At 36.6% G+C, this 24,858-nt stretch overlaps 2 protein-coding genes across 2 annotated transcripts; one reads left to right on the top strand and one right to left on the bottom strand.

Annotated features, from left to right (window-relative positions):
• Nucleotides 1-7,731: 7,731 nt before the first annotated feature.
• Nucleotides 7,732-13,886, top strand: LOC139720926 (retinol dehydrogenase 8-like). The gene is made up of 5 exons (XM_071632255.1): nt 7,732-7,993; nt 8,673-8,852; nt 12,043-12,136; nt 12,637-12,733; nt 13,671-13,886. The coding sequence occupies exons 1-5, from the start codon at nt 7,732-7,734 to the stop codon at nt 13,884-13,886; spliced, it is 849 nt and encodes a 282-aa protein (XP_071488356.1).
• Nucleotides 13,887-13,962: 76 nt separating this feature from the next.
• Nucleotides 13,963-23,252, bottom strand: LOC139720925 (histamine N-methyltransferase B-like). The gene is made up of 4 exons (XM_071632254.1): nt 23,042-23,252; nt 22,186-22,506; nt 15,855-16,125; nt 13,963-13,972 (listed from the first exon to the last, which is right to left on the bottom strand). The coding sequence occupies exons 1-4, from the start codon at nt 23,250-23,252 to the stop codon at nt 13,963-13,965; spliced, it is 813 nt and encodes a 270-aa protein (XP_071488355.1).
• Between the last annotated feature and the right edge of the window lie 1,606 nt (nt 23,253-24,858).

Here is a 24,858-nt window from a genome sequence, read left to right as displayed (position 1 = left end):
TAGGGGATGATAATATATCTTCGCGCGGTCCAGCTTTTGCATACACCTATGTCGCTATGGGAATCGCTTATGGATTTGCATTGATTTGGAGTAGAGGATGAGCCTTGTCTTTTAGTTTATGTACAAAAGAGGAAATTCATTTTGGCCTATTTCATTTGGGGTTTGAGCTTGGTGGTCACATATTTATTAAATGTAGAATCGGATTTCTCATTAAACCTGATTAATCAATTTAAAGTGAGCGTATTGTATAGTTATGGTTGAGACCTAACTTCAGGTTTCTAATATTTTTGGTGAGATAATGAGAAACCCTATAGTCATGAAATATGAAAGAGCATGTAATTCCAAGAGGGATTCAACGTTTATTTGCTGAAAATCGGTTCTAAAATGGCTAAGATATCCAAATCAGAACATTCCTAATAAAAGGTGGGACCCACCTTTTCTTAGTGTCTTTCTGGATGTCTCAGCGATACCACAACCGATTTTCATCTAATAAAATTTGAATTCCTCTAAAAATGGTATGCTCTGTTCTATTTCAGAAGTGGTAATATTGTCTGCAGGGGAAATAGCATTACCAATTTAACTCTAAATTGCCATTATGGAAAAAATACCCGAACGTGACGTATAAGACATATCACTAGTTCTCACTACTTAGCACGCACTGAAAGTTTGTTTCATGACTTTAAGAGTCTTAGAATCTATGCTATTCATGTACATACGTGGCAAACAGCAATATTCAAGTATTTAATATACTAACACTCAGCTCCCTAAAATGCTTTTGTTACAGATATGTATATTATTTTAAAACTTTAGCATTCATTTATATCCTACCCATCAAGCAACGGATTATCATTTGGAAAATTCTAAACTTATCATAGCTCAAAAGTCTATGAGAGACCATGGTCCAGATACATGGAAATTATCGACTGATGATCTTAGACGCAGTACTTCTTTACGATGCTTTAAATCATTCTTGAAAAAATTCTCGCAATGTATTACTCGAATGAGAAATTATGCTCTCCGATTTATTTTACCCCCCAAATCATAGTGATTGGTTATCTGTAAAGTCTCCTTGTTTCAAATATGAATCCTTAAATAATACTGAATTGTTTTGTGTTTCTGTGATCGCTGTATACTGTCTCTTAACTTCTTTTTTCTTCTCTCTTCTTTTCCAATTCGGGCACTCCCTTATTCTTGTCCTCTAATTTCGTTTCTGTCTTCTTTTATCCCCTATGTTGTCCTCCGTGGTCAAATGACATTGTAAATACTTGAAAACTTACGTTATTGATTGTGTGTACGTGTTTTGTTCCTTCAGTCACAAAAAGGGAGAACATGCTAACATGCCATATTATTTTAATGTTTCGAGACCGTTATCCAAGTCAAGCGATTTCCTTATCGATAGCAGTCTTCTCCGCCTATTTACTTTAAGATATACCGTGAAATATGATGTACGTTTTACTCAAATAATTATATTTGTAATGAATACTCTGGTTTTTATGTTCATATTTGTTTGAGGTTTTTTAATCATACTAATTTCTTTTACACAAGCGGAGAGATTAAACTTTACTGAAACGAAGCTTTACTTGATTTTGTCATATAGATTTTGAATAGTGGAATCGAGCTTGCATATTTAATTTGTGTTAAAGGAAACCTAAACCCAAAGAGAAATGTGGATTGAGTGAAAGCAGGAACATTAGTAGAACACATTAGTGAAAGTTTGAGGAAAATCAGACAATCGATGCAAAAATTGTGAATTTTTAAAGGTTTGGTGTTAGAACCGCTGGATGAGGAGACTACTCAAGTTTATGACAAATGTGTGGACAACAATTATAAAGGAAATTCAACATGCTTTCACTTTTCTAGCACAGTGAAAGAGCACTTCACTAACCGCTTTCAGAAAGCAGGGGGAATAATTAATACCCTTAACATATGTCAGTATCTAATTGATGGAATGTGTAATTTTCATGAAAAATGAATTTTTGTGGAATTCCCTTTATATTTTCTTTATATTGTTGTCCACAATGACGTCATAACCTCTAGTAGTCTCCTCATCCAGCGGTTCCAGCAACAAACCTTTAAAAATTCATAACTTTTGCATCGATTGTGCGATTTTCTTCAAACTTTCACTGTTTGGGTTTCCTTTAAGTTCTGAAAGACTGAGGTGAGGTCTCTGGTTGCTAGAGATAACCTATCCCCTGAAAACACGAAAACAATGTGAGTACATAGGTCAATTTCTCAACTGACTGACGATAGCGAATGGCGGGCCGCGATTTGGAAGCCATATCAATTCAATTCAATTTAATTCATTTATTTCCATACTTCTCAATTATGGACATTATAACAGAAATCAAACAAGTTCTTTCACCTTGTAAACAATGTGCAAAACACAAACAATATACATGGTGATAACACAGTAATTATATGTAATGATAACTGGTCAAAATCGAAATCGAGATGGGGTTGATCAAAGAAAAGTATGACGGGACCTACATGAAAGCAAGCTTGTTTGACTGTAAGCCCCGAGTAATCAGTGTTTGTGAAAAAGAAACGGAGAACGGATAGAAGATAAGACCAGATGATGTAATAGTGCCAAATAAGAAAAAAAAAATACTATAATGTGAACCATTACTGTGACCGAGCTATCATTGGTTTCAGGAGTACAACATGATTTGCATAATCATAAAGCCTACTTTGGTATATACACTATAAACTGTTGTTGCATTAAAACTATCGCCAGGATATGATCAGTAAGACATAAAAAGTAACATGTACAGCTACTTAAGCCATTTGGTGCCTGCCGTCAAGCTCTGTATAGAAAGTTAGAAAGAGGAAGAGGGAAAGAGGAAGAGAGGGAAACGAAGTAGAATGTGGGATTGCTAATGATGAATTCGGAGAGCCTGACAGCAAGACCCAAAATGGAATCTGCAGCGTGTTAACATATAGTATGGCACTGACAAAACTTTCTTCTCCCGCAACACCAACCAAACATCCTCTTATTGGCAGTCGTGCAAGAATCATACAAAACATTTGCTACTTTATTGGATATGAAATATAAATATGTTTGACCAATGGTTTTATTTGCATTGGAACACGTAACTGAGAGATGTTTTCTCCCAACATCCATGCCTTGGTAAAAATATCACATATCATTGTGATATACTTTTTTAATTAGCCCTTTTTACCATACCAGCGATTGCAATCGATATAGGTATCGCTCGAATCTATCGGCCACGGCCAAGTCAAAGAAAGTTTTAGTGGCACACACCCGTGCACATCGCATAATTATCGATACATCAGTATCGCTTGTTATCGTCTTAGATCTAATGTTAGTCTCGTTCATTCGACTGCCGCGGACTGCGATTGTACCGCCTGTGTTGTAATATTCAGCATGCACAATTAGAAAATAAAATTCTGCTTGGTTGGTGGGATACATTTTTATGAAATTTCAAGTTTGTTAATCGATGTGGAATATAAAGCAAATAATCATCTTCTATTTCTCACATCTCCTTGGTGATCCTTGAGGCCTCTATCAGCATTCACGCCTTCGCCTCGGCCTGATAAACACCTCGCTGACCACAACGGCGATGTTAGATTGTACCATCGCCCTCGCAGTCAATGATTATTTGCTGAACATCTTTACTAACGGTAGCTCTTTTATTCAGTCCGGTATATTGTTAACTGATATTCGTTATCATTTGGCAATATTTACCTCTTTCAGCTTTTTCACAGGAGAAAAATATATAGGTATCCCGGGAGAGCCAAGTATTTCGAGATTCTAATGCTAATTTGCATTTGTTTTAAATCAACTAAATACGTTTTGGGAATGACTATGTGTTGATTGACGGTATTGATGAAAAATATTATATTATACGCAAATATTGAAGAATCAGTGTAAAGAATGTTTTTCTCGGTTTGCAAGAAGTTGGCATCATACTGAATATCGCTATTTTGTGGCAATTAAGTTAAAACAGCTGAAAGGGAATATTTTAAACAGAACATCTAATGAATTTGATAGTAACTCAATGTGAAAATTGATAAACAAAGTTTTCAATGAATAAAAAAGAATAAAATAGAATCACTTGAAATTGATAATGAAAATACAACTGATATGCAAAATATTGTAATTCTTTTTCACAATTGTTTTTTGTAGATATTAGCATTGAAGCTAAAAACATTGAATACAAATGTCACAGGTCGTTCATATCGATTTTTTTAATACTCCTTATTAGAATATGATCTATCTAAAACCGGCAACATCTGTTTAGATCATAACTATTGTTGATGAAATTAAAAATAATACAAAATAATGCTTGAATTGATGATATCTACATTAAGGTAGTGAAGCGTGTAATTTATTGAATAGGTATTTCTTCAGTGGTATTTTTTTTGACAGCTGTTAAGCATGAAGTATATCTTATACAAAAAGGAAAATTGCCAGAATTACAACCATCTTTAAAAGGGCCGACACAATGATGTTTATTATCATAAATCAATCTAACATCAAACAGTATTTTCTAATACATGTATATCAGCAAAGTGTATTTGAAAAAGATTACTAGTAATCACTCTTTTTAGAGAGAAATTATTTTGTTCATAGATATCTCTTCGGACAATAGACGGGGTTATTCATAAAATTGATAATTCATAAAGAAGAAAATAATCAAGCAATAGATGGTGTATAATGCCCTTATTGTGTTTGTTGAATTGAATAAAGCATTCGATATTCAAATAGACCGTTTCATATTAAACGATGCCCTTTTTGATATACTAAACAGCTCACAGTAGTAGGTTAGTACAAGTATACAGGTATATATATATATATATATATATATATATATATATATACATGATATATATATATATATATATAAGATAAAAAACAAAACTGGAACAAAGTTCATGCTGTATTCACCAACGGTTTATTTCTGCACACAAATTTTCGAGCGACTCGCTCTTCCTCAAGTGTTGATACACTTGAGAAAGAGTATGTAGAGTATAGTATATAGAGTATATAGGGTATAAAGAGTATAGTGTATCGACACGCCAACATGTGGACAACCTACTCAATATGTGTATATATATATATATATATATATATATATAAACATATATACATATATATATATATATAAACATATATACATATATATATATATATATCCCTAGTTGGCACCTTAGGGAGACATATTGGGGGGAAGTGTCTTCATTAGGGAGACAACTGGTCATTAAGGAGACAATTTTCGTGTCTCCATTGCGTAAATTGCCATTGAACATGTGTTTTAAAATTTGCATATAAAACAAATGGAAATGTCTTCCAAATGACCCATCTAGGAGTATATATATATACATATATATATATATATATATATAAAACTGCGTGTATATGAAATAAGCATCTGAATTAAAGCAAGCAAACTAACTCTTGATATTGATAAAACTGGAATCATAACCGATACAAGACTAAATTCATACTATGGAAAAAAACGAAACTAGATAGACTGTTTCAAATTAACGTTTAGAGTTGTTTTTTATGAACAAATATCTTGGAATTCTGTTAGTGATTTATGTAAAATCAAATCTGATAATGTTTAAATTCTCTTAAACAAAATATTCTAAAAGAAAACTTGTTTCTTTCCATGTTAATTATTGTAATGTGCTTTGTAAACGTGTTTACAATGTAGAAAACGTGCTTTTCGCCTATTAACTCAATCCTCATATTGATTTGTCCAGCAGCACACCTCTGTTAAAATCGATTGAGAATATTTCTCATTGATGAATTGGTATCTTTGGAGATTTCTTAGTTGAATGTGTAAATTACGTACCAATTCATGTTCAACCTTTAGTATTTAAAGAGTATTCTATTTCAACTTGTTTGGTTCATGGCAATACAGGGCACCAGAAATACAGTGCGTTTAAAAAAAGGTAATCCAACTATTTCATAATTGTCCGCTATGGAGAGCTCAATGTTAATTGTGAGGAAAGAGGAACTCTTCCTCTTTCCACTGGTACCTAATTATGTTGACAAATGTCATGCATGACTGAGGAAATTAACTTTAAAGTCAACAATGACAAACTGCCCTTTTTCCAAGTTGAGTGACATATGAAGGAATAATAAATGTCTCACTGGATGGATGAGATCTGTCAATGAAAGTGGTCAAATTAACGGGCCAGCTTGCATGACTGCAGGCTTGCAATTACGGTTTCTTCTAACCTTTTATGGTCCATACCCTCCAACATGGCCACGTTGTTGATAAATTGGTCACTCCCACAAAGGTTAATCCATTATCCATTTTCTCCCTTCATTTTCAAAACATGGTTTGTCGCTACGAGCTATGCGTTGAATAAGAACAGAGAAAATGGACTGTGTGGCTTGGCCTTGTGGGAGTGACCAAGTTATTGGACAGGTGACCGTGTTGCAGGTTTAATATGGACCATGAAATGTTAGAAGAAACCCTGAAGACAAACCTTAACACAAACGTGCATTCGTACCGGCTGGTTTGTTTATTTGGACACTTTCATTGTCAGATTTCATCCATTCAGTGAGACATGCATTGTTCCTTTCATGTGACACTCAAACTTGGAAATAGGGCAATTTGTCATTATTGTCTTTAAAGTTCATGTGCTCAGTCATGCATAACATTTGTCGACATAATTAGGTACCAATAGAAAGAAGAAGAGTTCCTCTTTCCTCACAATTAACACTGTGCTCCCCATAGCTGACAATTAAGAAATGGTAGCCCTCCAAAGTTGGATTACCTTTTTCTTTTTCTTTTTTTGATACGCTCTGTATAAACTGCCCCCCCCCCCCACGTTTCATATGCAGCGCTGGCCATGCAATACCTGACATGCTGGAAACATCTATTTTCCACTCAGTCATCCTCTGATGTCACAAGCTTCCATGTTTCATTAAGATTCAACCATTTGGAATGTAAAATTGTCAAATTCAGTGAAGTGTAGTAAGTCCTTTAATAAAGTGACTTCGTTAAAAAAAAAATGTTTGATAATCTCGAGGACTCATTGTGATTTATGTCACCTACATTAAAAAAGTCGTTTTCCTTTTCCTGTATAGGGTCTACCCTGCGTATTTCGTAAGTTTTAAGGGACAGGTTCATCTTATACATGTGTGCATTGAGATGATGCAGCAATATTAGAAGAGCAAATCAATAAGAGTTTGAAGAAAATCGGACACTCCGTTCAAAAGTTATAAATCTGAAATTCAAGTGCCACAGTACACATTCCTTCGACTTGTTACTGATCTATGGTAAGGGTAATGCGATTCCCCCTGTTTTCTGAACGAGGCAAGTCAAGTGCATTTTTATTATGCAAGGAAACTGATGATATGCCGAATTTTCTTTTTAAATTCTTTATATAGTTGTACACATGTGGCATAACAACATTGATATTTCTTTGTAAATCAAGGTATTGTTACTTTACACATTTAAAACACACAAAAAGGCAATCATTACGGAAAAACCCCCACTGTGTACTTTTTGTGAATCCTGTATTAGCATATCCACGCTCGTTGTTTGCATGTCTTTTTTTTTTCGTATAGACCTCATGTGGAAATAGATTCAGTTCAATTCAAATCAACTTGTACGAATTTGAACGGAAAATTCGCTAAATTGAGATAAACTTCTCAATAAAACCGTCGTAACTAGAACTCTTGAGATTCTTGTTTCAATTAATAGTCTCCGGACAATCTTCTAATGTCTAAAGAACTTTACCAGTGAAACCATGGCACCTCAAATCGTCCTCATCACCGGCTGTTCGTCCGGCATCGGTCTCTCCACTGCGGTCCACCTGGCCAAGAACCCGAGCCAGTACCTGGTCTACGCGTCGATGAGGAACTTCGCGAAGAAGGGCGACCTCGAGAAAGAGGCAGGAAGTCTTCTCAACAAGTCTCTCTTCATCAACGAGCTCGACGTCACCAAGGAAGACCAAATCCAGAGAGAACTGAAGGCTATCACGGACAAGCATGGCCGCCTTGATATTTTGAGTAAATTGCTTTTACTTATCATTCACTCAGTTCGATGCAGTTGTGTTGAGACTTAAATCCTATATTACTTATGATCTTAAATTGATACTGATACTCCCCTTAACCCAAAATTCAATTTGGTGCAAAGAAGAAAAAGAAGAAGAAGAAGGAAGAAAAAATGTGGTATGACCTTCTCCTCGGTGATTTCTTTGATTTTTAGGTTTGAATATGGACTTTGTGAAGCCCTTTGGTAATTTGTAATGTCTTACTCGGACATATAAATGTGAAAGAAATTATCTATCTATGTTTGAGTTGACTTGGACATTAAATTTGAAGATAAGTTTAATATCATATTATGTTGATACATAGTTATATTCCATGAATTAAGAAACGACGGAAAGAAATTATATAACAGTGTTATAACAATATTCTAATAACTCTACATACATTTTCAAATAATTTTCTAATAGCGAAATCCCGTTCTAAAAACCATGGTAATAACGATATTCCCGTTATAAACTACCGTTCCCGGGGAATTCTATATAGCAAGTGTCGCCTGTACGTGCTTACATGGGAGATGACTGATAGCCAGGGAAATCATGTCAAATAAACATGATAAAGACAGAAATACATTTATCGATGATAGTAATGATTAGATAGTAAATAATTTCCACTTGACTTATATTCCCTATATCACCAGTTAACAACGCGGCTTTTACATACATGGGTCTCTTCGAAGATATGTCCTCTGACCTTGTACGGAACATGGTTGACACCAACGTCATCGGTACGGTTCGGTTGATCCAAGAAGTGATCCCCGGGATGAAAGAGCGAAAGTCTGGCCGCATCATCAACATCAGCAGTATGGTCTCTGCCCTTCGTGAGTAACGACAATATACTTATAACGCATGCCGATGCCATCACAAGAAAACTAATACACATACGCACATATACTATTCATACACTGCAAAAAGTCCGGTGTTAAATAGTGAACACCAAGCTGGTGTTAAATTTTCGGTGCTCATTTATGGTGTTGAATTTGTAACTGTTTTTTGAAGAGTTTCTTAGTAACTGCACTTCTAGTTGATTTTTAATTTAAACAAGACGATCAAGAATTTTACATTAAAATACTAGATTTTTGAAAAAATGTGAAAATAAATTTACACCAAAGTAACACCAGCTGGTGTGGTCCCTTATTGAAGCTGGACGGGTGTTAAACCATTGATATTAACACCAACAAATATCAAATCAACACCATGTGGTGTCATTTTTGAATTAACACCAGTACAGTGTCAAAATAACACCAGGTACAGTGTCAAATTAACACCACGAAGTGTCAGGTGAACACTTTTCAACACCATCACAGTGCATTTTTAACACCTGTGGGTGTGGTCCTTTATTGAAGTTTGATCGGTGTTAGATTTAACACCCGTGGTGTTAAATCTAACACCGATGTTTTTACAGTGTATGAAAGGCTCGAGGTCTCGTATATCACATTGTTAACAATACTGTCCCTGGATGAAAGTACTACAGTTTCATATTTGGAAGTCGTACTCATAGGTACATAAGATGAGGAGAGGAGATAGAGGTGGAAAATAATTTCAATAGGGAAAAAAAAACTATTCATGATCGCATAGGTCTACCGGTATAGGCCCTATGAAATAATGGATTAATCATTCGTGATCATAGTTACACTTTTACACTTGAATGAAATGAAATGAAATGAAATGGAATGAAATGTATTCATATTTCACATAGTTGTGGACATAATGTATGATACGAATACATTATATATGTATATATATATATATATACACATAATATATATACAAAATATCGTATCATTGTTTGCTTGTAATTACAAGTGTGAAGGGACTACTAAGAAGCATTGCATGTAAACTTTAGACCCCTGCTGAAAACAGACAAATTACTAGTATGTAGTTTAACAATTTCAAAGAAAGGCAAACTGCTACAACGAATGCACAATGACACAATTATGACACCTGGTTATGAATGTAATTGTATGGTTACATTGTACAGGTTTATATACAAAGTACTTTTAAATCCCGTGTGTATTTATATGCTATAACTGACAGCTGATGAATAAAACAGAAGATTATCATCCAAGTATCCGTTTAAAAATACTTCTAGAAAACATTGGTTGAAATACACAGACATTTAACTCCATTAAAATTAAGTAATTGCTTGTTAGTGGACCTCTCAATTCTTTTCTTTTTCTCAATTGAATCATAACTTTGTATTTTTTGCCAGTATGCATATCTTTATCTGTATCGTTTATCCTTTATGTCGAATGTATATCAAGTATATATTTATGATATAATTCCTGATTTATTCTGTTATGTTTTGTTGAAAAAAAAAGAATGAAAATAAATGAATTGAAATGAGTTGAATTTAATAACTATTAATACTTAGCAAAACATATTTTGAGCTTATATCTAAAGATATTATAAGCTTATTGCTTGTTTCAATGAATGATCGAAAAAATCCCAGTGCTTAGGACCAGTAAACGTACAATTTTCTATTTAAGTAAGATAAGAAATCATTCGCTTGTCTCGTTCAGTAATCGTGTACAACTTTATTCTTTTGGAACATCTCCTCAAATACAGCGGGGGGAACGTTAATTTCTACATTGTACATTGAACAACCCAGCTGAAGTCGATATAAATCAGTAATCTTAAGAATGCGGTTTTCTCTATTAAAACGAGACATCAGTATTTAATCACTAAGTGCAATTGCATATCAATCGCATTGCTCTTTTCTGTAACAAAAGTACTCTGTGTATTTACTCTACATCTTCATAAAATAAATTTGAATCATCAGCAAAGAGGATAGAATAAAAACACTGGAAGAACATTGAATGTCAATGTCATCACATAGATATAGAACAACAATGGTCCAACAAGGCTTCCTTGGGGTACCCCACACGTGATTGGAACAGTAGACGAATTATATCCACCTTTGGCTACGAATTGCTTTCTTCCCGAAAGATAGCTCTCGAATCATTCTAGGGCCTTACCTCTAATACCATAGTGCGCAAGTTTGTATAAAAGAATGTCGAGATTTATAGTATCGAACGCTTTAGAGAAATCTAAGAACAAACCGATACTCTGACAGGATTTTTCAGTTGACGCTGATATGGTATTGATTAAACTTAGAATGACTCGAGTTGTGCTATGTTTTTCTATAAAGCCAAATTAGGAGTCAGATACGATATTGTGATATTGAAGGAAGATAATCGTCCTTGAATAAACAATTTTTCGATAACAAAATTAACAACGATATCGGGCGATAACAATTGTTAAAGGGATGGTACAGTATTGGTGGAGATGAGAATTGGGCTTTTAACTTTTTGCAAGATACCAAGAAATCACTTATGATAAAGTACAGAGCATACCATTTTAAGAGGAAATCAAAGTTTAGTTGATGAAAATCGGGTTTGGAATGACTGAAAAATCCAAAAACAAAGTAAAACAAAGCAATTGTAGTAAAGTGTGGGTCCCACACTTTATTAGAATCACTCTTTTTTGGATATCTCAGCCATTTCAAAACCTATTTTCATCAAATAAACGTTGAATTCCTTATAGAATTACATGCTCTTTCATATTTCATAAGAGGTTTCTCGTTACCTCACCAAAAAATGTTAGAAATCTGAAATTAGGTCTCAACCAAAACTATACAGTCCCTTTAATATATACTTTGTCTCCTCTCTTGAACATGGAGTCACCTTTGCGAGTTGGTATCTAACCACATTGTAGCGAAAAGTTGAATAGAAACAGTAAAGGATCTACTATAAAATGTATAATGTGTTTGATAAGAACATTATTGTTTGTTTTGAGCTGAAGTACAATTTTAATTATAATTCTTGCCTTAATTGATTCGTATCATCCTAATAGTATAGTATAGTATAGTATAGTATAGTATAGTATAGTATATATAGCATAGTATAGCAGGATATCATTTCAGTATAAGATTCAGCCTTGGTTATAGAAATGTCTGCATTCGTACCGTATGATATTTTTAACCTCGTTCTAACTTGTCTCCAAATGCAGCCTTTCCTTTTTGCACACTATACACCGCGACCAAGTGTGCCATGGAAGGACTCACAGAGTGTCTGTATCCCGAACTACGACCTTTCAACGTCTGGTGGGTGAACTATCAACCTTTGATTTTTTTTTCTACAAGGAAAAGTGATTTTATCAAAACAAAGATCGTAATATAAAATGATAATCGCAAGATTGAGATAAGTGATTAAATGTAAAGAAAGCCGGTGAAATCCCATTGCGTGCTTCCAAGCAGAAGGTGCAGGAAATAAAAACGAGGCTTTAAAAGACTATGGTCGGGATTTGTTTATATGATGAAAAAAAAATGCATTCAATATCTCACTTATATTGCAATGCCTGGCACTATAGCTTATCGTAGAAATTTTGTCAAGCAATGTTATTTCGAAGAAACAGTTACGACTGCTAAAATATCTACTGTACAGTCAGAGAGAGGTTGGTAAAACGCGCTTCGTTCCTTCCTCGACACTGCGGTCTTGCTCGCGTCTCGTCTCTCTCTTTGTCTGTCTGTCTGTCTGTCTGTCTGCCTGTCTGTCTGCCTGTCTCTCGATCCACTTTCTCCCACGTTCTCTCTTTCTCTCACAGGATCTCAAGTGTATGCCCTGGTCCAGTTCACACAAAGCTTCAAGAAAACGCCGGTGGAATTCCACAAACTGCCAACACAGATTCGCCATCGACTAAGGTCAGGGTTGGCCCTCACATATAACATTGTATAATTCATATGAATGTACAAAATCATGTTGCGAATAATCGCCTTATCATGCTGCCCATGAACCTGTTTGATTCGTTTTGATCGTTACAATATTAATATTAAGTGCTTAATTGAAAGTTTTGCTATTAAGCTTATGAGCTCTTGAAGGGGTTAGTTACATGTAGTGGGTGCTCTTTGAATTCCGACGATGCTTCTGCTTCATTTTTTATTTCTTGCTATTATCATCATCGTCAGTATCATAATATAGTCTCCTTAAGAATCATTGTCTTTGCTTCCAAACGTAGGAGCATAAAATAAAATCTGTAAGTAACAAAGTAAAAAAAGCAACAACAGCAACAAGAATGACATTAAGAGCAACCAGAGATGATCATGATGGTGCTGTAATAGACGGTATCAAACTGCGGGTCCGTCTAGAAACTAAAGAGCACCCAGCTGACCCTTTGGAGCTGCCCGGTACTGGAGGGTATATGATCCCCAGAGTCTCCAGTTCTTATTGTTGTTAATGTTTTTATTTCCACTCTTTTCATTGGAAAGTTAATGACATCGGAATTCCACATATTCGTGTAGTCTATGCGTTGTTTTTCTGTAGTCCTAACCATAATTGTTAGAATCTTATTTATAATTTCTGTCATAATTTTTATGGTAGATCACAGTTATAGGAAAATAAATCCTATACATGTATATCTCCGCTCCAACGTCAACGTTAACAAGTAGGCATGTTTACTACTATCATGCCTCTGTTATTGCATCGACCATCGCATAGATTGTCTTTGTCACAAACTGAGTACAGACATGGTGTCAAAATTTCCAAAATTGTTTCATACATGCCAATCACCGCTAGGTCATGTTTGTGTATCTATCATGTCAGTCACTCTTACGTACCCATATATCCATATTTACTCTGCAGCTGATGGGGAAATCCTTCGACCATTTGTTAAAACACTTAAGCCCCTTCTTCCAGACGGGAGACGACATCGCCAAGGTAGTCAGCGAGGTCCTCGGCGCCCCAGAGCCCAAGCTCCGCTACCCCACCAGCGACTTCGTCAGCAGTTTTTACAAAGATCGCTACGTGGATGGTATCGGGGCGAAAGCCAAGCTGGATATGTACGAGATGATTAAGTAGGCAATCTCCATTGCCATAACAACCGCCTCAGGCCGCAATAATCGTATATTCATCTGAACTTGATTACAGTATGAGGTCATGGAATGCTGCATCATGGCGAATGAGAAGAAAGGTTCAATAAATACGGCGAGTATTTGGGAGGAAACCCATGTTTGGTTTCTGTCTGTCGTCTTTGTTGTCTAGTCAGTTTAGCATTCTAAAAGTCAGGACAGACGCGTTTTTAAATGATAAATGATATAAAAAAAAGTGTCATGCTTCAAACTTGATATCATCTTTCAGTAGTTTCTGTGCATTTATTTTACTTACTGTGAAATGCAGAATTTACATACTTACATTAACACCGTTACATTTCGGATATATACTATTACCTTGAATTAACGTTGTTAATAAAAAAGGAATAAAACTAAAATATGGGAATATACACTCTGGCTCGTATCTAGGATGAAGATGAAAGAATGAACCAGACATGGAAGAGTGATAAAGTATCAGAAATGTCGAACGACAGCCCCGGCTCGCTGCAATCACAAATCTGTGTGTTATACGGCTACAACCTATTAATTCGCTAGAGAATGAATAGTTCTTCGAGCAGTACACTCCGTGAAAGTATGATAGGGTGTCTTCAGATGGTATGATGTTTGTAAGATGTGTGTTTTTTTTCTTGCTAGTTTCATTTTTCCTCCTCTATTTTTGGAGATGTTTCAGATGAAAACTTAAAGGTTTTCTTACTTTCAAATTCCTCATTCCGTCGTGAGATTATTACAGTTGATCTTTCACCTAGATATTTCTTTGAATACACCTCGGCACATTGTTCAGAGATGCTTTTAGCACATCTTCTTTAGTGAACAACGCATGACTCTTTGATTCCAAATAAATTATGTTCAAAATAAATCAAGAACTCAAGCTCAAACTCAAGTGTTCTTGATTCATCTAGAACACCACCTTGAGAGCGAGCAAATCGCTCGAAAATTTGAGTGCCAAAATAAACTGTTGGTGATTAAAGCATGAACTTGATTTCAGGTTTATTTTTTATGATATCATTACACCAACACGAGAACAATTAACCCATTATATATATATATATATATATATATATATATATATATACATATATATAATTCAATATGACAAAATTTGTTAATTGCCGTAGACAGAATGTTATACTGAAAGACTTTTAGCCATGAACATCCAATCATGCAATTCTTATGTGAAACTGCAATGTCATCATCCTTGCTGACTGTGATTTGCTATGAATCCTGAAAATATTCTTATTCCTTATCCCAATGACTACAAACTTTGTTACTCTGTACCACGTCTAAGATTTTTTTTAGATGTTCAACAACGAAAGTCTGCAAATCATCCCTTAAATCAGGATTGCAAACTGTCGTATGAGATTACCTAATAAAAGCTGATAAAAGTAGCCCTTTTCAAACACCATATTTACAGATTTCTTCAAATAGTTCATCATTACTTCAATCTCATTATTAAGTGAGTAGGTCCAATGTCATGTCTTAATGATGTTTTCTTCATACATATGCATTACTCATTACTGTCGGCAAAGACTTCAATTTAACTCAAATCGCACAAACGATACAGTAATCAGTATTTTGGAAAAACGGAGGTACCATACATTTACGCCTGTTCAGAGCTGTAGAATAACAATCTAGAAGTTGATTATATTTTGACAGCTAAGATATAAAATTGATTGTTATGTTTCCCTTTATTCCGGACCAATACATTTCTTCTTAGGGACGTAAAACTTCAAATTTAAAGATCTTAGCAGTTAGTGCCCAGCCATGATATTGATTATATACATATTTGTTTCATCAACACATATATATCTACATAAGATTCAAAGAGTCATAAGAGTGAAATGACAATTTCAAATGAGAGCTTTTCTGTACAATCATCAAATACTCTTCGAAGTGGACGCGGCAGCGACACGATTCATCCCATGAGGTATTGTCAAACCAAAACTCCATCACCTTTTCCACCAAAACCTTGGGAGCTGTTTGTCGAAAGTAGCTGGTCATTGTGAAAAAATCTAAAATCTTGTTTCCGAAGTCGGATGTAGCGTCAAAAAGCTCGGTGACGTTCATCGTCAGCTGCAGCGGTATCTCTGTGACGTCACATCCTCGCACTTGGGCCTCTCTTCTGACGTCCTCGTTTGTAAAGACGATATGACCGTCTTGTCGATCAAGAATTGGTATTGCCTTCCTCAGCTTGGCAGACACGCTGTGCTCTGGGTTAAAACAATCATAGCGAGGACAAATTTGGATTTGTTATAGGTACTATATGATACATTATAAACACATGCGCACAAAGGTTCATACATCATAGACCCCTACACACTATTCCGGCAAGGAAACCCGGGACAAAGTAAACCAAGAATTTTGTCCGGCTGGAATACGGACGCAAGGCAAAAAGAAACAAAACTGTTGTTATAAGAGTTTTTTTTTTTCTGGACTAGGACTACCAATATAAATGACAATAAAACATATATTCTCAAATGACCGGTTTTATGAAATACTATATACCTCATATCTAGAATCCTCTCATCTGATTGGTTAAAAGGGGAGGCATGAAAATAACTGTGCCCGATTGTTGATCAAAATGACGTCATGATTTACTGGGCCCGGGGCACAGTTGACTAACTGTGCCCTGCAAATACATTTGGAGACAGTCGCAACAACCCCGTACACATAGATCACTCATATGTTACGTACACGCACCAATGATACGACCGCCGCGCTGTCGATCAGCGTTGATTACGAATGCTACGGTACCAATATTTCGGAATCTATATTTTCGGTATATAAAACAAATAATGACAGCTTGATATTCGGGGCACAGTTATAAAGTGTAGGTCCTCGGTGATGTGAAAACCAGAACTATGCCCTCACCTTCGCTTCGGGCATAGTTATGGTTTTCACATCACCTTGGGCCCATAATTTTTACTAAAAGGCGAAGAAAGAGAGACTGCACGTGATGCTTACAGAGGAGGAAGAGGACATAGCAGAATTTTGAAGAATATGAAATCATCTACACCTGGAGGAAGACGGACTATAAAAGCAATTAGGACATCAAGAAAAAGCCTTTGGAAAATCAGCACGTCTTTGTTTATAACAATACATTGCTGCAAAAGAACCAGAAGTTGAGGAGCCTCTTCGAGGTATACAGTATATTTCTTCGCTTCTGCATGCTAATAAGTTGACTGACTGCAGATCGACAGTCGAATTGGAGTACATCGGGGCACATCGGGCACTTTTCAGCTCTCTGAACGGGGTGACAGCTTGATAAAGCCCCCGTTCCACTATCACGACCTGGACCCCGATCTGTCCCGATCTAGCAGATCGGGAGAGAGCGGCAAAAGCGTACGGGGATCGGAAGCATCGTAGCAGCAGCGTGAGGAGGTCGGGGTTGGAGTGGGCATTTTTTCAGACCGGGAAGAAATTTTGAACCTGTTCAAAATTTCTTCCCAATCTCCCCGATCAAACTTGACCTATTTTCAATCGTACGGCAAGCGGGGAGAGCGTAGTGACAGCGTAAACGCAGCGGGGAGAGCGTAGTGACAGCGTAAAAGCAGCGGGATGAGCGCAACAATGTTTTTCTGAGCGTAGTAACATCAGCACAAGAACGGGATGAAAACTTACACAAAAATGTCTGCCAGAAGAAGATCAAGGAGATCGAGAGGCAGAACTGTTGAGGAGGAGGAGGGCATTGTCGCTGCACCTGTCAGGGCAGAACATGAAGAAGAAGGAGCTCAAATTTTCGAAGAAGGAGAAGAGATGAAGAAAAGAAGAGAAGAAAGCAGCAAAGCAGCTACTTTAAAGGCGAAAAAAGAGAGACTGCACGTGATGCTTAAAGAGGAGGAAGAGGATATAGCAGAAATTTGAAGAATATGAAATTATCTACAACTGGAGGAAGACGGACTATAAAAGCAAGGACATCCAGAAAAAGCCTTGGAAAAATCAGCACGTCTTTGTTTATAACAATGCATTGCTGCAAAAGAACCGTGAGTTGAGGAGCCTCTTCAAGGTCCACAGTATTTTTCTTCGGTTCTGCATGCTAATAAGTTGACTGACTGCAAATCGACATTCGAATCGGGGTACATCGGGGCACATCGGGCACTTTTCAGCTCTCTGAACGAGGTGACAGCGTGATAAGATCGTATAGATCGGTCAGAGCGTAGATACAGCGTGCATCGATCGGATAACATCGGCAACATCGCACTGACAGCGTAGCTACATCGTTCTAAAGCGTAGCTGCAGCGGCAGAGATCGTAATGCCTCATTCCCGATCATACCTAAGAGCGTAGCAAGCACGTGTTAGTCGTGTCCAGATCGGCTCAGGTTTTACCCGATTCTTCCCGATCTGAGAAAATTGTCAAATCGTAGCGAGAATGGCATAGTGGAACAGGAGTTTAGCAGGGGCTTAAAAGAACTCTGAAAATAGCCTTTATTTGTCTTCATATAAAATTCTTCATATGAATCGTACTATAAGGCCTTATATAATTTTGATTAGTTTCGCTTGAAACAATGACATTTACTCAAATAAGCTTTCAAGTCAACAAACCTACAATTTGACCAATTTGGTCGTTTGGGCGCAAAGGCAAACATATACGACTTATTTGCAACAACAACCAGACAAAGAAACAAACAAAATCAAAAACAACTAAAAAAAGTTTGCAGCATCCCTGCAGGTTTTCGCTGTATTAGCTTATATGGAGGGCAACATTAGTATCTAAATTTATTTTGAACGGAATTTCCCACTTCTTTGCAAAATCTTACTGACTTTCCATTCTGAAATTATCAAATCTTTACAAAAAATGACACTAAAGAAATGGCTTGCCTTAGCCGTTGAGGGCGCAATATCCAATGGCCTCATATCTAGATTTATTTTGAATAAAATTTCCCATTTGTGAATTACTTCTTATTGACTTTTCCTTCTGACATTAACAAATCTAGCGAAAAGGTGGCATTTATGGTGGCTATTTCGAAAAATGCACTTTACGATGGCATAGTATCAAAATTTACTTTGAATGTAATTTCCCGTTGGTTTGCAAAATCTTATTGACTTTCCATTCTGAAATTAGCAGATTTTAACGACAATGACATTTATGGCAGCCATTTTGAACAAAAAGGCTGTTATATTGCCGTTAAGGGCGCAATGTACGATGGCCATGCAAATGCAGTATCGAATTTAATCTGAATGGAACTGCCAACCTGTGTACGAAGTTTGGTTCTTTTATCCCACAATGCACAATTATTCGGCTTTGCCGAGATTTTTCTCCATTGAGATTCTTTTTCCGGGGATTTTTTTCTTCCTCCTCCTCCTCCTCCTCACTAATTTATGGGGCAGCAAGTGTCGAGCGGTCTATTCGTTACAATATCGGTCATTTCGTCGACGAAATGAGTATATTAAATTAGCATTTTCTAACAAAATACGGTCATTTAAACATTTCGTTACTAAATACACCCCTTTCGCAACGAAATGCAGTCATTTCGTAACGAAATAAATATTTCGTCGATTGAATTATCATTTCGTTACGTAACAGGCCAATAATTCATTTCGTCGACAAAATGACTAATTTTGTAACGAAATGGACCATGCGACACCTGGCGCCCTATACTACTTGCTGTTTGTTGTGTTAATTTTGTTCAAATTTCGTAGGGATTGTTTTGGGGTTTTTTTTTCTTTCTCTTTTATGATGCATTTCAAAGCACTGACGAAGACCAGTAAAGCTGTCAAAAGCTCGGCAAATAGAGACAAAAAGGAAAAAACACCCTATATAGTATATATACACACACACGACCACACACACACACACACACATACACACATGCCTCATTCATCTAAAGTTACGTTTATAACATTCATGTGTCTATGTGTCAGGGACGGATCCAGAAATTCCGTAAAGACGGGACAGCTTTGCAAAATTAAAGCGGGGGCTCATGCCCCCCTTTTTTTTCGACTTATTTCTTTTGTTTTAGCAAAAAAAAAAAAAAAAAAAAACTCAAACAAACAAAAACGGGGGACGGGGGAGCCGCCGGGAGCGCTCTCCCCTGGATCCGCCACTGATGCGGATGTGTCAATACGCTCAGATGGTAAACTGGCACCTCGTCTACACCCACACTGTCCACTGTTCACCTAGTCTAATGCCATCTCGTCTAAACTCGCTTCGTCTACTGCCAACTCGTCTACCAACCATTTTGTCTATATGCCAATTAGTCTAATTGCCATTTCGTCTACTAACCATTTAATCTAATCTCTAATTTGTCTAAGTCACATTTCGTCTAATACCCATTATGTCTATTGACCATTTCGTCTATTAATCATTAGGTCTATGAATAAAATAGTCTACAGCTCAGTTTGTCTAATAGCCAATTGGTCTACATCCACCTTGTCTAATACTCAATTAGTCTAATAATCAGTTAGTCTACACCCAACTCGTCTACTCCCAACTGGTCTACTCCCAACTGGTCTACACCCAACTGGTCTACACCCAACTGGTCTACTCCCAACTGGTCTACTCCCAAATGGTCTACTCCCAACTGGTCCACTCCCAACTCGTCTACACCCAACTGGTCTATTCCCAATTCGTCTACTCCCAACTGGTCTACTAGTTACATAGTTTTTTTTTTTGTCTACCCTAAAACTCCTTACTTAAGTCTACTTCATCCAGTTTCCTTTCCCATTGAAATAGGTTGAACACTCTTGGTGCCCCATTTGGTTTGAAATTTTTTGTTCTAATTATGACAATTTTATTACTTTTTATTAAAAAAAAATAATGTCACAGTGTTAAAAACTTGCTGTGTTACATTTCTGCTGGATGTGTAATTTATATCAGAAGCAATCACGCAGCATTTTAATATATGTCCAAACTTCAACACTCCATCCAAATTCACCTTTGATACACAATCATAAGTATGGTAAAAATACGGCCAGGATGTTGACTGGATAGTCGTGTCTCTAATATGTCTTTATATTCAGCATGTGCGGAATAATTAACAACTTTAGAGAATAGACTATTATTGATTTTTGTACCCTGGCAGGGTTATGAATAGTTCGTGATAGTGAGACGGACTGGACACTAGACAAAGTGGTATACATGTATTCATTATTAGCATGACCAGATAGGAATGATCACTTTGGGTAAATTGTTGAGAGTATACCAGTTGGGAGTAGACCAATATTGGGTATAGACGAGTTGGGAGTAGACGAGTTGGGAGTAGACCAATTGGGTATAGACCAGTTGGGCGTAGACCAGTTGGGTGTAGACTAATTGGGTATAGACCAGTTGGGTGTAGACCAGTTGGGAGTAGACCAGTTGGGTGTAGACCAGTTGGGTGTAGACTAGATGGGTATAGGCCATATTGGGTATAGACCATATTGGGTATAGACGAACTAAGAGTTGGACGATATGATAACTAGACAAAGTGAATGTAGACGAGATGACTTGTAAACGAGGTGGGAGTAGACAAAGTGGCAGTAGGCGAAATGAATATTAGACGACATGACAAGTAGACATTGTGAGTATAGACGACTTGGCCATTAGATCAATTGCTCAGTAGACGAAATGCTCCTTAGACGAGTTGGGTATTAGACAGTACGGGTAATGGGCAAAGTGACTACTAGACAATATGTGTACTAAACAAAACAAGTTATAAACCAAATGGGTATTAGACGAATCGGTAATAGACGATTTGCCAGTAGACCAATTGGAAAATAGACAGAGTGGCTGTAGACGAGGTCACTATAAACCGCTCAGATACACTCTTCAGATCTACAAATATACACATAGTCTTCCTTCTCCTCTTCCTTCTTCCGTTTCAGAGAATCAGATACTTCCAAACATGCTGAGATGAATATTGTTTATTGCACGAATTGACTTTAACGTAACCCAGTAGATCAAATGTGGTTGTGACTGTCCCTTGCATCCTTCCTCACGTTTGGATTTAGTGTATAAACGCTAGAGGATTACGGGATGACGTCTGAGAAAATTTGGCTTTTTAGATGCACTTTATGCTTGTATGAAATATTACCAAGTTTGTTTTGGTTACTCCGTTTCCATTATCAAAAGTAAGACAACAAACACTGCATATTCTTCATCATATATTCTTCATCATACTTAAATTCCAGTGTTAGGACCAACAAAAAAGGTTCTTCATCAATCCTATTCTTAAAGCACATTGCGAACAATAAAAGACGATAACGATGTTGTCATAGATTACGTTGCATGCGCTAGATTGACACCGTAAATGGAATGGAGCCCTCGAGATTAGAGAAATTTTAGATTTACCAGAGTTGACCATCAGCAGAAGAATTCCATTTTCCTTCAAAGTGGCCAAGAGTTTATTCATTGATTCTTTGATTTCACCAAGGTAATACAGACTGTTGATGCTGCTTATGAGGTGGAATTTCTCATCCTCGTCGCCACGTCCGTCAAAGTATTGACGAAAAGTCGTATGAAAGCACCTCACATCAACAGGTGGAGTGATGTCGGCGCTCTTCAGATTTTGCTCGAACGTCTGGAGTAGGCGTGCATTTGGTTCCACTGCGGTGCAGGATATCTTCTGGTAAAACGGCCTTAGACTTTTCATGAATGCTATTTCATCTTTCCCTGTCAGAGAAGTTGAAGGTACAGGGGAAAAAAAAAGAAACAAACAGATGAGGATAAATTTACACTGTCATTATGAGTATATCAAAATTAAATGCAAATATTGGGAAAATAACAAAATGATACACGTTTTACCGGATTTTAAGATGAAAAACTATATAGGCCTACGGCGAATTTGACATGAAAGAAATAATGGGTGCTGTTCGTTATTCTGAAGGTTCGTTATTCCGAAGGGTCGTTAATCCGAAACACACAAATTCCCTATACGTGGAGGTTCGTTAATCCGAAAATGAAAAAGGGTTCGTTAATCCGAACATTTGTGGCGTTATTCCGAAGGTTCGTTATTCCGAAGATTCGTTAATCCGAAAATGAAATTCGGAACAATGAAACTTGGGAATAACGAATCTTCGGACTAAAGAGCCTTCGAAAAAGCGAACCTTCGGAATAATGAGCTGTAACCGACATATATGGGAATGAAGACTTTGAGTTGATAGAGCGAAGAAAATACAATTAAAAAAAAAAAGAAAACGAGACAAACCTGCCCCAACTCCCACACCCATCATGTTGAATTGTTCGTCAGGTGCAAAGACTTTCTTCAAGGTTCCAAGGACAGTATCTTCAAAGTTATAAGTGATATGTTGGTATACGGCATCCTTTTGGGCAATTCTTGAATATCCCGTCAGGTACACGTCCTTGTAACGGGTCTCATTTTCAAGCAGTGGCATTAGTTGCGTGGATGACCACTCCATGTTTTTGTGGTTAGTAACGGTGATTTTGCCGACGCTGATGAAGAAAGGAAAAGGATAACATTATACAAAGAGGCGCGAAAATAAGTTACATCAGGCTGAAATAGTGTTGCAATTTGTAAGAGTGAGAGAGAGAGTAATCAACGAAAGAGATGGAGAGCAAACCAGCCCAGAAATGTTCTCCCTGACTCCCGACCTCCTATGGAAATGAACCTCAACATAAAACCGGACTTTATTTTTTTAAGGACTTGCACAGAATAAAAGATATATTCAGATTTGAGTTGACCAGAAACTCAATCTGAGCCTTCACCCCTCTGAATAATATCTTTCTTTCAAGAAATATATTCTGCCCATTTTTGATAAATTCAAGTCGCCGTCGCAGTATGTTTACTTCAATTTATATCATAATGTAATATTTAACACTATACAGACCAAATTATTAAAAGCGCAATATTCCTAGCTAAGCTGATGTGTCCATAATGCCATTTTGACACGTATATTCCCAAAAATCGTGTATCCTCTTAGATTGACCACTCGAACCTGAAACCTGTAACTTGGAACAAAGTTCATATCAATAATTTGAAGTGCTCTATAAGCACTCGTATACGTTCTTTTTAATTTAAGTTATTTCATAATGGCGCTGAATGATTTTCTCCATAAAATCAAAAGAATTCATTCCCCTAACTGTTCTTTTTGTAAAGCTGCTCCTGAAACATATTTCTATTTCTTTAATTGATTTTACAGTTGTAAAACCACTATGGTATGAAGCTGTTGAGGTCGTTATTTCAGAAGGTAATGAGGTATTTAACGTCTCAAAGTTTGATCAAATGTTCCGTTTTGAACAAGACGCTCTTTGACATATTTATTTCACTTGCTCAAAAATTATATTCACCTTTGAAATTTCAAATTAAAAGCACGAATTTCCAAGCTCGTAAAGCTTATATTGAAAGAAATAAAGATCTTGAATATTGCACAGCAAAAAAGAAAAAAAAAAGAAAAATAAGATTACAATTCATTTTCGTCAATGGAGATGATTTTGAACATGGCTTCCTGTAGCATTATTACTGCCCGTAGCGTTACATTTTACACACTGATGTGCCATATTTTATGAAGCCACCATTTGATGAAAATTGGATTAATTTTCCTCTTTTTGCTCATGGTAAAATGTCGTTCTGGCCAGCTTGTATGCAGTTATATTTGTTTATTTCATGCGGGAACTCTTGGCACGGGGGCACATTATCATCCTAGTATATTGTGGATCAGGGCCCCGTTTCATAAAACTTGTTATCGGCGACAACTGCCACATTTCTGTGACAAATTTGCTCTTAGCCAATCAGATGCAAGGATTTCTGTAGCTTATAACAATTATGACAATTTGTCACTGATAACAAGTTTTATGAAACGGGGTCCAGGTAATACAGAGGACTCTTGTGATTAATATAGGTATTTTATTGTTTGTTTCTGTATTTTTTTTACTATGTCGGATTTATTCATATCGGGTCTCCATTGTATTTTCTCACTTGATAATTAAGCATTACTTGGAAAGTGTCTGGTCGGTGAGGTATGAGAGCTGCGTGAAGTCCGCCTTATCGTTAATCAGAAAATGAAA

This window comes from Diadema antillarum, unplaced genomic scaffold (assembly GCF_040938485.1).
Source record: "Diadema antillarum isolate AM-2024a unplaced genomic scaffold, OU_Dant_1.0 scf00000135, whole genome shotgun sequence".
Classification (NCBI taxonomy): domain Eukaryota; kingdom Metazoa; phylum Echinodermata; class Echinoidea; order Diadematoida; family Diadematidae; genus Diadema; species Diadema antillarum.
This window is presented reverse-complemented; position numbering and strand designations above follow the sequence as displayed.